We start from the raw sequence: 13,838 nt of genomic DNA on the forward strand, positions 1-13,838 counted from the left end.
AATGCGCACTACAGACCTGAGGCCGTAGAGGACGGTGCCGTCGGGATGCAGGCGGATCATGCGGTTCTTGACGGTCACGCCGTGCACGAACGACTTCTTGTCATTCAGGAAGTAGGTGTCAGGCACCCAGAGCTGGTCTGCGACTCGGTTGTCCAGAGTTAAGTTTAAAGGTATGACATTATACGACAGCCTCTTATCTCTCCAGGCTTGTTGAAAATACATTGTCAACGTATAATCCTGTAAAAGTGAGCAGAAAATATGCTTATTTTGTACCCAAGTGGACTTGGGAGAAAGGCAAACATTTCTATATTCATAAGAAAGGAAAATATATGCAGCCATACAGCAGCCATATACTATACACATACACTATTCACATAAATAGGCAAATATTAATGTACTAAACACATTCTGACTGAGACCTACTGTGTGTCAGGCACCATGGTAGGAACTATAAATACAGAAGTGAAGAGAGCATATCCTCATAAAATTTATTACACATTACCCAGGAAGAGAAGTGGTACGGAATAATTACTTCATAATTAATTTGTCTTTCCCAAAGTGGGGTATACAGGATTGTTTTAGGTGAGACAAAACACTTCTAAAAAGTGGTTAATTTATCATAGTAGTAATAGTAAGTTCGCCGATGAAAATCTTAACTGGTCTCATGAAGGTGAGTTTCCCAGGAGAGGTGACATTTACACTGAAACGCATGTGGCTTCCCAGATAATAAACAATATCCTCTCAAACACTATTTCGTGAGAACTTTAATCCCAGGATTATGAATCAGCAGACTGGGCTCTTTGCTGCTGAGGAAGCGAGTTGTCACAAAGGGAGCAGCGGCCTTAGAGTCTCAGTGCCAGCATTTCTCCACTGTGTCTAGGATGGATATTTATTCCGTTTCTTTTCACCTTAGTTCCATTAGCTCTAAATGGGGGGTTTTGTACATGCCTGAACAAACCAAAAGATTATGATGACAATGAAATGTATAATGCAAATGGAATGCGTAAACTACAAAGGCTATAGATTATGAATAAAGCATTTACATATATATTGTGACATGTTTTATCCATTAGAAGCCTTTGGGTCCACTGTAATTGCGCTCTCACCCTTATTTGGATGACTAAATGAAGGACCAAATATTCATTTGAAAGGACAATTACCTTTTTATTTTAAAATCAGTTCATAATGCCCTAGTTGAGGGCTTAAAAGAACACCCTAGAATCATGTTTCTGCATACTTTTGTGGACAAAATATACACTTAAATCTCTGTGAAGTCTCTGAGTTTTTCCAACTCTTGTTGATATTTATACATCTTAATTTGGTTACATAATTTTTAAATATGACTTGTAACACATTATCTGCTTAAAAACGTTTAACAATTTCCATAGGAAAAGCATAACCCCTCTGCCGTGAAAAAAAAATTAAGTATTTTCCCTGGTTTCACAAATATACAAATTTTGATCTCATTCAGAATTCAGCCCTACCCTACTTCTGAATGAGTAGCTGTAGAATCAAACTTCTATTCTAACAAAAGGTATATTAATATCCTCAGGATATATCAAATAACTGCAGGTAAGATTTCCTTTGGTGGATCACTGTAGTTCATGCTCTGGACGGTTCTGCAGCAATCTGCTTTAGTAAAAAAATCAGTCTGAGGCTCTTTAGAATAGCATCTTGATTTGTAAAAAAGCAACCTTGGAGACTTACAAATTATAAAACTGGAAAGCAGAAAAGAAACCAGATATGTTGTTTGCATGTGTCTATGTTACAAATAGCCTAAAATGTAGGATATAAGTAAAATAAGCCATTTATATTGTGCTTGAGAGAACACACTTAGTGATATCAAATTCTTGGAGATAAAGTATCTCTATTAGAAGATACTGCTACTAAAGCTTTGAAAATAAGCCCTCTTAAGATGTAGGGGAGATAATATTGTTTGGATGCTACTGGACTTTAACGTTCAGCTGAGCTGTGTTTGGACACAGGACACTGTATTCTCTTTGGGGCTAAATAAATGATAATATTGTGAGATCCTGTGTCATAGGCGAACCCCTGTTATTTGTCAGCAAGGCAATGCCTGCTAAGAAATGCTCCTACCTAGACAGACCCTGGTGATTCTGCTGTCACATCAACTTTCATTTTATTTATTTTTAAGTGACACATCATGGCAATGTCAAGAATGGAAGAAACTCCTGAACCTAAGTAACTGTTACTGGGCTTAAAAAGAGTGGTTCTGTGTTCCACCCTTTTTCCGAGGCCTCCACCCACCCAAGATAAATCCTTTGAACATTTAAGAACCCCACATTATGGAACTCGTCTCACATTTGGTTTATTCAAAGTGAAAAAGAAAAAGACAACACAAATAAACCACTTCTGGCTGCTCCACAATCCATGGAATCATAAAACAAGAAGGACTATGATAATGACAATTAAAACCAATTCACTTTCGACTCCGAATAAGAGGGAATATGCACACTACAGGCTGTCTCACCCACTAATTACAACTAAACGTCCTGGAAGGAATTTTAAAAAAAACACCTAAGGACTATGCAAAGTAAAAAATAGTAGTCAGATTGGGGAGCCAATTGAAATGTGAAGAAAGACTATTTCAATGGTGAGTTTATTGTTTGTTTTATTTTTCTCTCCCTCATATATCTCCTTAAAGTACTTAAAAGTAACACACACACACACACACACACACACACACACACACACACACACACCAAAACCCTAAATAAATACAGACATATACTATGTTCCTGGTTCAAAAAGTGAGTCTTGTTAAGATGCCAATTCTCCACAATTGGTCTATAAGTAAAATTCCATCAACATCCAAGCAGAATATTTTGTAGATATGCTGATTCTAAAAATCCATGCAAATGAAAGGAATGAGAAATAAAAACAATTTTAAAAGGGAAGAACAAAGTTGGAGAATTCACACTACTGGGTTTTGAGACATTATTAAGCTACACTAAGACAGTGTGGTGGTATGGTATTGATAGAAAAGTATGTCAATAAAATTGAAGAATAAAATAAACCCACACAAATAAGCTCAATATTTTCTGACAAAGACACAAAAGCAATATTGGAGAAAGCACAATCTTCTTAACAAAGAGTCTGCATCAACTGGAACATCTATATCTACATAAATGGACAAATAAATATACAAACAAATAAATAAGAACCTCAACCTATATTTTATACCTTATACAAAAATTAATTCAAAATTAGTCAGAGACTTAAATGTAAAACATAAAACTATAAAACTTTTAGAAGAAAATATGGGAGAAATCCTCTGTGACCTTGGGTTAGGCAAAAATTTCTTAGACATAAACTCAAAAGCGCAATAATAAGACAAAATATATAATTTGGGTATCAACAACATTTTAAAGTTTTGCTACATGAAAGACATTATTGAGCCAGTAAAAAGACAAACCACAGACTGGGAGAAAATATTCACAAATCACATATCTGCCAAAGGACAGCTTTCCGAATATCTAAATGTATAAAGAATTCTCAAAACTCAACGAACAATCCCATAAAAATAGGTAAAAGATGTGAGCAGACACTTAACCATTCAAGATATGCAAATGGCAAATAAGCACTTGAAATGATGGAACACATCCTAGGTCAATAGGAAAAATCAAATTACAAACGAAAATGAGATATTCCTATACCCCTATTAGAAAAGCTAAAATAAAAGCATTAGAAACCACTGGCAATTACATGAGCTGGTGAAGATGCAGAACAATGGAGACTTACACATAGCAGGTGGGAGTACACAGTATCAACAACTTGGAAAACAGTTTGACAGTTTCTTATAAAGTTAGCATACATTTGGCATATGAGCTAGGAATCCTACGGCTGTGGGGGAATGCTTACAGCAGCTCTACAGTAATTGCCAAGCCTGGATGAACTTTCTTCAGCAGATGAAGAGATAAACAAACTGTGGTATGTCTATGAGTCAGAATACTATTCACCAATAACAAAGAACAAGCTATGGATATATGCATCATCAATGGTTTTCAAATGTAGAAAGTTAGGCAAGGGAAGCCGGATTCAAAAGGCTACATATTATATGATTCCATGTATAAAACATTCTGTAAAAGGTAAAACTTCATGGTCAAAGAACACATGAGTGATTCCCTGCAATTGGAGGTGTGGGGGAGGTTGACAACTTAGGCGCCAGCATGAGGGAACACTTTGGGGAACTAGAACCGCTCTGCATCTTAACTGCAATAGTACTTCATCACTTCAGGCATTTGTCAAAACTCACAGAACTGCATCTGAGAGTGAGTGCATTTTTCTGTGTGTAAATAAAAACTGCTTTTTTAAAATACAAGGTCTCCAAGGTCAAACACACCAGGCTCAAATCCTAGTCCTTTCATGTCCCTCTGTTGTGACCTTGGGTGAACCCTCTCAAGTCTCTGCATCTGTTTCCAACTCAAAAGAACTAAAGCTAATTAACTTAGGAACTAGGGTTAACAACAATTGCTTTGTTATCTAGGAAGAAAAAAGTCGAGTGATGCTACAAAATAAGTCTCCCCCATTCATACTGGGGACATATGGCCCCATCAGGATGGGCTGAGATGACACCCACTATATGGTTAGAGGCTCCCAATTCTTCAATTGTACAATGAAGCAACTGGAGTATGTGTTGTAAAGGCCATTTCTAGGAATAAAATAATTATATTACAGTAAATGCTTTGCTAACATTGTGTTTAAATGTATCTCTTCATTTCAAAACTTTCTAAATGTGCAATATATTTGTTTTTTGCTGTCTTTGTAAATGGTTTTCTAATACCAAGGCTCAAACGTTTCTGGTGTCTGTGGCTTAATGTTATTTAAAAACAGTACAAATTAATTCCTGTTTGTTTCTTATCTTTTTTAACTTTACTATTTTGTGAATTGCCTGTTACTACTCTTTAAATATTTTTCTGCTTGGCATTTACCTTCTAGTGGATATTTGGATGTAGACAATGATATTTTATTTTGCTATTATCTTTTAATATTTAATTTCATAGTTTGAAACAAAAAAAAAAGATTATGATGCTAAGGTATTTCTGTTTTTACACACACACACACCGCCCATGGGAGAAAAGACATTATATCTGATGTAGAAATTACCACCTAAATAAATATCATAGTAAAACAGTAAGTAATAAGTACATTCTCAGCATATTAAGTTGTCACCTCCTTGAGAACAAAGATGGTCCTTACTCCTGTGAATGCAAACTTTCTGATAATTATAGAAACTATAATTGTCTGTTAAATGGTACAAATTCCCTTGTGAACACTGGGGACTCTGTACAGGGGTCTCTAAACTGTGCATACCCTTTGCTCTGACATTTACATTCCTAGGGATATTTGTAGAAAATAATTAAGCAGTATATTTTGAGAGCTCTACCTTCAAATATTAGCACAAATCTCCTGCTTCTCTCTGTTTGCGATACTAACAATCTAGTTTAAGACACCATTATTCGTGAGTGATTATACTGCCACTGTTGCTTGTCTCTCTGCTTCTAACCCTTACCTTCCACACGGTAGCAGATACGTTAAGCAGATCATGTTTCCTTTGGTTAATATCACCCAAAGGTTATTCGTCACTCTTAGAATAAAGCACAAACGTATTTATTACATTCACCTTTCGAGTCCTACATGACCTGGACTCTACGTACCTCTTTGATCTCACCTCCCACCACCTCTTCTCTTCCCTCACCTCAACTCACTAAGCCTTTTTCCTACTTTACCAATACTCCAAGCTCTTTAGTCTTACCGATTTTATCTGAACGCCTGACATACTGGAAAAGCTATGTCCCTAAGAATGGTCGGCTCTTCCCTGGGACTCAGAGTTTAACTCAAAGGTCAAACCAACTAAATGGGCCCTTCCCTGATCACCTTCCTCCCATCCCCAGCAGGCCCTATCACCCCCCATTTCTATTATGTTTATGGTACTATTTTTTTCTCAACTACTTGTATTCATTTATTGGCTCACTTTTTTATTTTTTCTCTCTCCCAACTATAAGGTAAATTCCATGAAAATATGAAGCTTTCTCAAATTTGTTCATCACTGTACCCTCATGCCCAAAAGAGAGCTTAGCACATAATGGCAATATAAATCTATCTATTGAACCATGTGAAAGAATGAATGAAAGACAATGCAGAAATATTTATCTCACCCAAATACTTATTACTGTATTAGCAATAAAATAAAAATTAGTAAAGAGAATCAGCATGAAACTGAGTAAATAAAACACTACAAATACAGAATAGAATATATGCAGAAATTAAGATATCATTCTAAAAATATATATTGGCATGAATAGATGTTCTCAGCACACTATTAATATTTTATATTATTATATATTATCTTTTTAAAAAATACTGTAAAACAATATGCACAATATGATCCCATTTTAGAAATACATATTAATATACTGGAAATGTGTCTAAAATACAAATATTAAGTGGTGGAACTCTGTGTAGTGATATAACAAGCGATCTTCAATTATTTTTGTTAATCTCTATATTTTTTGTTTTATAAAAATAAATTATTTCTGCAACAAAAACAATATACATAAATAATTCCTTGTTGAGTTAAATTCTAAAAATAGCACCTAACATTACAAATGTGTCTTGCTGCATATTTGAGAGCTCAGCATGAAGGCAAAGGAAATACAGTCACAAATAAGTGAGAAACTCTCAGCCTTTTGCTTTATTGTTAACAAAGCACACACATCTCCTTTGTATTGATTGAGGGGTTTTATCTAGAAAAACACACAAAAAGTAAGAGCTTGAAGTGGTCAACTGTGTTTTCTTTTCCAAGGATGTTCACATTTCATTCATCAATGAGAAGTAAAAATCCATCCCTATTTTTCCTCCTAGGTACCAATAAAAGGAGATCCCAGAATCTTCCTCTGGCACTAACTTCAGTCTTCACCCTCACTATTGGGAAATACCATTTTCCTCTAACATAAAGCCTTTATATCTGTTTCTTTTTTAATACTCAGAGGAGATGAATGTTTGTGTTCACTCTAGTTTTAGCTCTAATAGCACCCTCTCTAATGCAATAGAAGTTCCTCTCAATGGATTGATCTACAAAAGCTTTCAAAGAGAGCCCATTGTTTGTAAAGTCCAAACTCCTTACAGGGCTCTTCTCAGCCTCTTCTACACACTTCACCCTCTGCATCTCTTATTTCCTCACCCAAAGTTAATAAACTACAATAGAGTGGATGGTCCCTGTGTAAGTCTCTGATGTCCCAGGATTCTGTCACTCCATTTATCTTCAACTAATCGCCTTCCTGAACCTTCTGTTGGAACAAACCTTTTTTACATATCCTCCAACACACCTTTTACTTTCCATTTTTCTTCTTTTCCCCCTACCCTTCCTTCTCTGCTTACCCAAGTCCTACCATCCTCAAGCGTTCATAAGGGTCTCTCCCATTCCTCCCTCAGACCCAGGCCGCATTCGTCCCCTGAGTCCTTAAAGCAGTGCTCTGTAGCATCCTGGCCTCATGGACTTGAATAGTTACCTCTTTAATGTATTTACAAGATGACCCAGGCATCTTATCTTTTTTTTTTTTTTTTTTGAGTGGCAACTTCACGACTTTTATTTGTGGTGCCTGTGCTATGTCTTGAAAATACCTTCTCCTCCTGCCCTGGACAGTGTCAAGGAGGGGGCAGTAAAAAATAGAAGACATCGCTCCCTACTGCACACGGACCCTATATACAGGCCCGCCCGGCCCAGGCCAGCAGGCTGCTGGCCGGGATGCTTGGCACATTCTCGGATCACCGCTCAGGGGCTGGAGGGGTGACTGGTGGCAGCACACATGAGAGGGGACCTCTGGGTAGCCACTCTGGTCCTGGTACTTCCTGATCCTTGGTTCCTTACCGGCCCTGCCTCCAGCCCTGGTCCCCCTACGTGGCTCAGCTCCCATCCCCGTCCTGGCCTCAGAGGGCCCCCTTGGTTCCTGGGGGCTCTGTCCTACCTCCCAGCCTGGAGCCAAGATCTTATCTTGAACACAATTGGTCTTTTATGAATGTTCATGGACACACTAAAGCTTGTTCTTACTTTTTTATTCTTCCTGCATGGGTTTCAAATTTTGATTTTTTAGATTCCTTTATTAATCACCTGCCCGGTGTGGCAGCTCAGTGCGCACAAAGGGTCACAGGTTCGATTCCTGGTCAAGGGCACATACCTTGTTTGCAGGTTCAATACCCAGACCCATCAGAGCAAGTGAGGGAGACAACCAATAGATGTCTCTTTCTCATATTGATCTTTCTCCTTCCCTCCCTCCTTCCCTCCTTCCCTCCCCCTCCCTTCGTTTCTACTGTCTCTAAAAAAATAAATGGAAAAATGTCTTCCACTGAGTATTAACAACAACAACAAATCCCTTCCTTCATCATTGTTCTTGAACATCCCCAGGGAATTTTTCTCCCCACTCGCTGGCTTTTGAAAGTGAGTTTTCATTCTATACCTGTCCCATGTTTCAAACACCCTCAAAGCCACTAATGTTCATTCTGTTTTTCATAGCTTCTCAAATTCTACTAGCAAAGTCCCCAGGGCCGTGGACAAGGATTTCTGAAGGACAGAGAGAAGTGCAAGTATTCCCACAAAAGGCAATTCCACATTCTTAACTCTTTACAGTGCTCTCTGTCTTATATATCTGCGCCTACAAAGTACTGATCAAATTACAGGTCATGGTCATATTTCCACATTTTCAACCTTCTAAACTAGAATGCAATGGAGCAAAACTCAGTCTCCCTTAATGGGAGCCATCACACCGAAGGTTCATGGCAGCGTTTTGTAAGAAGCACATGGTAGCAGCTCTAAAAGCTAGAGCCACATTCAGACATAAGAGCTACATTTAATACCACCCAAAAGGTAAAGCCAACCTGAAGCTAATACAAAATAATATTGAATGTAAACTGCAATTGAAAAAAAAATGTTTTTAAAGAAGTAACTGAATATTTTTTTATTTGAAACCAAAATGTACATGGTCAAGACAATAAGCTTTTCCACTAGTTTTGCTTAGTTCATTTTACATTTTATTAGAGACTTAACTTCTCAGTGATAACAGGATTTATTCTAAGGATGATGAAAACCTCAAGCCACTAAAACTTTTATCTCTGTCCCTTATGGTAATACAGCAGGGGCCTCCATTCATGCTGAGTTAATCAATATTACAAATACACTTTGTCTGCATGATTTGTTCCCCATCATTTTGTGCTTTTTTATTACTCTATAAGTTGGGGTATTTTTTTTATCTAATTAGTCTTTCCCCTATTTTAATACCTAACACTGGTCTCAGGCTAACACTTTTCACATGCATTATCTCATTAATCATTACAACAGCCCTGTAAGTTATATACTGGCTTTTCCATTTATTAGCTGCTGGGAGATCTTGGGCATGCTACCTACCCTCCCTGAGCCACCATGCTCTGTAAAACACAGGAAATAATAGTTCCTTTTAGTAAAAAAGTTCACCGAGGAAAATGATTAGTAGAATGCCTGGCTCAGATGAAGTGTTGGCTGTTATTGTTATCATTATTCTCATATTTCCATTTTCCTGTTGACACATCTGAAACATAGAAGTCACATAGTGAGTGACTTCACTGATGTCATTCAGACAATAACCTTCTAATGCGGCTAGGGGGCTCTCTGACCATGGAGACCATGTTTTTAGCACTATATTGGGCTACCTCTGAACACTCACTTCACTGCCAGTTTTGATTTTGAGTGGTAATTTCCCATCATTGCTTCTAAAAAGTGAGGGGGGGCTACCTATCTATCTATTTATCTATCAACCATCCATATACAGCAGCAGCAACAACAACAACAAAAACTAGAACAATTTAGGGCATACATAAAATAAATTATTTTTTGGAGGAGAAAAAGGTGAATGTTGATCCCTGAGAATTCTCTGGGATTTGAATACTGAATTGTGCATACATTGTGTGGGCTCTGTCTGCATACGCATACAGAAACCTAATGTCATGCAAAAGGTGATTGCATCAACTCACTTGGATCCTGCAGAATAATTAAAACACCTGTGGTCTTGGCAGAGCATATGCCTTGCAACTCAGAAGCCCAAAGTAACCAAAGGGACTGCAGGGCGCTCTCTGGAGCAATGCACTCATTCAGAAGTAATTCAAACGGGAAACTATTTCTAGCGAACTAAAACATGCTCAGCTTAGAGTCATACCACTTCAGGACTTTTTTCTTTTTTTCAGTAGAATGGTGGCAATGATTATTTAACTCTTAGATCAAACTGTAAGACATAGATATTTTTTGTTAAAAATGTTTGATTTTTTTTAGCAATTTTATATGGTTCCACCTACATATATGTTAGCTAGTATAAGAGTAAAGTTAAGTTTATTTAACTAGAATTAATAATTTTAGATTCTAAATAATTAGTAGCAGACTCCTACACATGCTAATTTAGAAAAATAAAAAGCTAATTATTTTTATAATCTGATTTTTAAATGGCTTTGAAATTTGTGTTCAGAGTAAGAGCAAAACTCAGACCACACTCTAACACTTAGGGATTTGTGAAATGCTGTTGCACTTTTGCCTTGAAAAAACAACATGAAAGCTATACAGATTGTATTCACTTTGAATATAACCATCCCAAAGAGAAACTCAGCAGATTTTTCTAAATAATATTATGATGGCCAAGCATATAACTACTCATTACAAAAATACTAGAAATTGGGCACTACGCCATGATCTAAGGTTGGGGGTCAAACGACCCTTTCACAGGGGTCTCCTAAAACCATCGGAAAACACATATATAATTACATATTGTTTTTGTGATTAATGGCTATGCTTTAATTATGTTCAATTTGTAACAATGAAATTGGGGGTCACCACAACATGAGGAACTGTATTAAAGGGTTGCGGTTTTAGGAAGGTTGAGAACCACTGATCTAAGGTGAAGTGTAGATAAAGGGAGAAAGCTTCATAAATATTTTTTTTTTAATTAAAAAGAAGTAAAACAAATGGCTTTTCTCTAAGAGCATAGGTTTTGGTTGAGCTAATCAGGAGAAATGAATTTGGGATACCTCTAGTCTTCAAGAGAATTGCATTTATGGCTAACATGATGCCATGAAGTTATTTTTAAAAACTCACATTGAAAACAGAAGTTACATACATATCACCATTCTATGTTCAAACCAGAGAAATGCATTGAGTGGTCACTGATGTAAATTGCTGCTTTCACCAGCCATGGTGTATCTGATAATGGTCTTGAAACTGATCTTAGAAATTTGTGCCGCTAAGTTTTAAGAACCCATTTTCTTCCTACAGTACACAGGCCAGTGATGCACATTACTAAGTACACCAAAATGCGATTATTTATAGGATGATCCTTGTGGTTGTGATCCCCCGTGGAGTTTCCTGCAAATGGTTCATTAATTTGCCGGTTACAAAACAATAACTTTGCGAGAGCTACTGGGGAGAAGGGAATAGACAGACAAAGCCCACATAGCTTTCCACAAGCATTTGTCTTGGCTGATTACAATGCATGCTACCTCATGGATGAGTCAGTCCTTGTTTCGATGAACTGGTCTTACCTGATTTACGTATATTTTCAATAGGTGGAGACTATACTCTCTTATTTGACTATTTTATTTTTTCCTTCAATTCTAAGCAGCGTTTTATAGAAAAAGTGAAAAGCACAGAGCCCCTGGCAGAGAGAGACGGGTAGTGTTATGCAGACCCTTTGCAGTATTTTAGGTGCTTATTTTTGCTCTGCTCAGTGTGGGAGAGGCTCATTCTCTCTGAAGCAGCACCTCTGAAGAGACCTGACCATCATAAAAATCAAGGACGTTTGAAGATCCTGGCTTTCAGATGTTTGACAAGCTTGCAGAAGCTGAGAAGGAGGCCAGTTTGCAGGCCAGGCTGGAGCAAACAGAATATGCTTAGTCAGTGCATGCAAGAGAATGCCTGATGTGCTGAGATGAACCAGAAATGCGTCTGATCGCTTTCGGAGGCAAAGCTGGTCTTTTAAGAAAAATGTTGAGATGAAAGTGGCATTGGGCATAGAGCTTTACCACTGACTGTGCCTTCGTCAGGTATTTTTAATATCCACTGACGGCACCAACAGGCCGGGAGTTCTGCGGCTGAAGGGCACTTCCTTGGTTAGTCGGGCCACCCACACATAGCTCCCTTCTGCAAGTGCAGCATCAGCACTTGACAACCCTAACTCTGCGCCCTCACTGCCTTCCTGAGTCCTGGCCCTGCACAATGTACAAGCATGCTTCTCAGGAGACTAAGCATGGTGCTTATTGGTTTTCATTATCGTAGCACTGACTCTAGAAAATGTGAACACTATTTAACACTAGAAAGACTGAAACTTAGTATATACCTATATTGCCCAAAAGCAGTCAAAATGACTGCATTGTGAAAGAATGATATCGGAGTACTCTTCACATATGTTCCTTAGCTTTTCCAATAACTCACTTCTATTCGACATTTCTTTCATGAATTTAGGGCGCAAAAGAAATAAAATAAACAACTTATTAGAACAAGTATCACTGCATAAAGATTCGAATAACAAGTACTAGTTTAGCTTATTGAGCAACTGCAACTTATCAAGTGTCGACAATTTATCATGTACTTGTATGTTATCATGTGACGGTAATCGAAAAAAAATGAAAACTGTTATTTCAATACAGAGCCGAACTGGTCATATAAGAAATTTACTCAATTCAATAATAAGAGTCATACTTTCCCAAGCAGTCAAAATGACTGCTTTTGGGCAATATAGGTATAACACATATATATATACCAGAAATGAAGGAGGGGGAGGTAACTACAATTATTAATAAATGCATTTATATGTTGTACAAAAAGTCACAAAATTCTAAGACATTGTGTCCTTATATACATAATTGTTTTTCTAATTGAAATTAAAAAGCAGTCAAAATGACTTCCTTGGGCAATCTAGTGTTAAAGATACGATGAAGAATATTTAAATGGCTCGAAATTTGAGTCTCCAGATAACCCTGAACACATGGGACCTTCCCTTTAGGTAATGTTTTCAATGAAGTGTTCTCATTATTAAAAATTGAGGTTCTTGCCCAGCTGGTATGGCTCAGTGGTTGAGCATCAACCCAGGAACCAAGAGGTCACTGGTTCTATTCCCAGTCAGGGCACATACTTGGGTTGCAGGGTTGCAGGCTCAATTCCCAGGTGTGTGTGTGTGTGTGTGTGTGTGTGTGTGTGTGTGTGTGTGTTGGAGGTAGCTGATTGATGTTGATGTTTCTCTCTCACCGATGTTTCTATCTCTCTATCCGTCTTCCTTCCTCTATCTCTAAATATCAACGAAAACATATTTAAAAAATTGAGGATCTTATCCCAAGTGAGTACACACATGCATACACACAACTTCATAAGCCTTGTACTTTACAAAGCCTTGCCTGGGACTATCGCCCCCCCAGTCCTCCCCACCTGCCCTCTTCTCCTTATTTGAGGCCATCAAAGGCAAGCCAGTGCAAAGCATCACAATCAGAACACAGAGCCCTTCCAGGACCCTGGGGAATTGACAGAGGCCCCAAAATGGAAAGAACCTGAGTCTCTGAATCACAGCGTAAGGGAAGCTGCCTGCTAAAAAGGAAACTGATGCGAGCTTAACGCAGCAGAGAATAAACTCACCAGATGTCTACCTATTAAATTCACGGATCATGATAGAACTGGAGTCTTACTGACTAGATTACTAACTTCCTGTGCTGCTTCCAAGGGGAGTCCCCCAGTCTCGACAAATTGGAAAGAGAGATGCCCATCTTGCAAGATTCTTGTAAGTATAAAAACCACACGGAAGTGCTGTGTGTGCCCA

At 37.9% G+C, this 13,838-nt stretch overlaps 1 protein-coding gene across 2 annotated transcripts in view; it reads right to left on the reverse strand.

The window, feature by feature from the left end:
* GABRB2 (gamma-aminobutyric acid type A receptor subunit beta2) overlaps positions 1-13,838 on the reverse strand; it is a 198,863-nt gene that overhangs the window by 128,922 nt on the left and 56,103 nt on the right. For both annotated transcript variants that reach the window (XM_059699115.1, XM_059699116.1), the window contains one exon: positions 17-237. In XM_059699115.1, coding sequence (XP_059555098.1) covers positions 17-237 — 221 coding nt within the window. The remainder of the gene's footprint in view (positions 1-16; positions 238-13,838) is intronic.

Source organism: Myotis daubentonii, chromosome 5 (assembly GCF_963259705.1).
Source record: "Myotis daubentonii chromosome 5, mMyoDau2.1, whole genome shotgun sequence".
In the NCBI taxonomy this organism is placed as follows: domain Eukaryota; kingdom Metazoa; phylum Chordata; class Mammalia; order Chiroptera; family Vespertilionidae; genus Myotis; species Myotis daubentonii.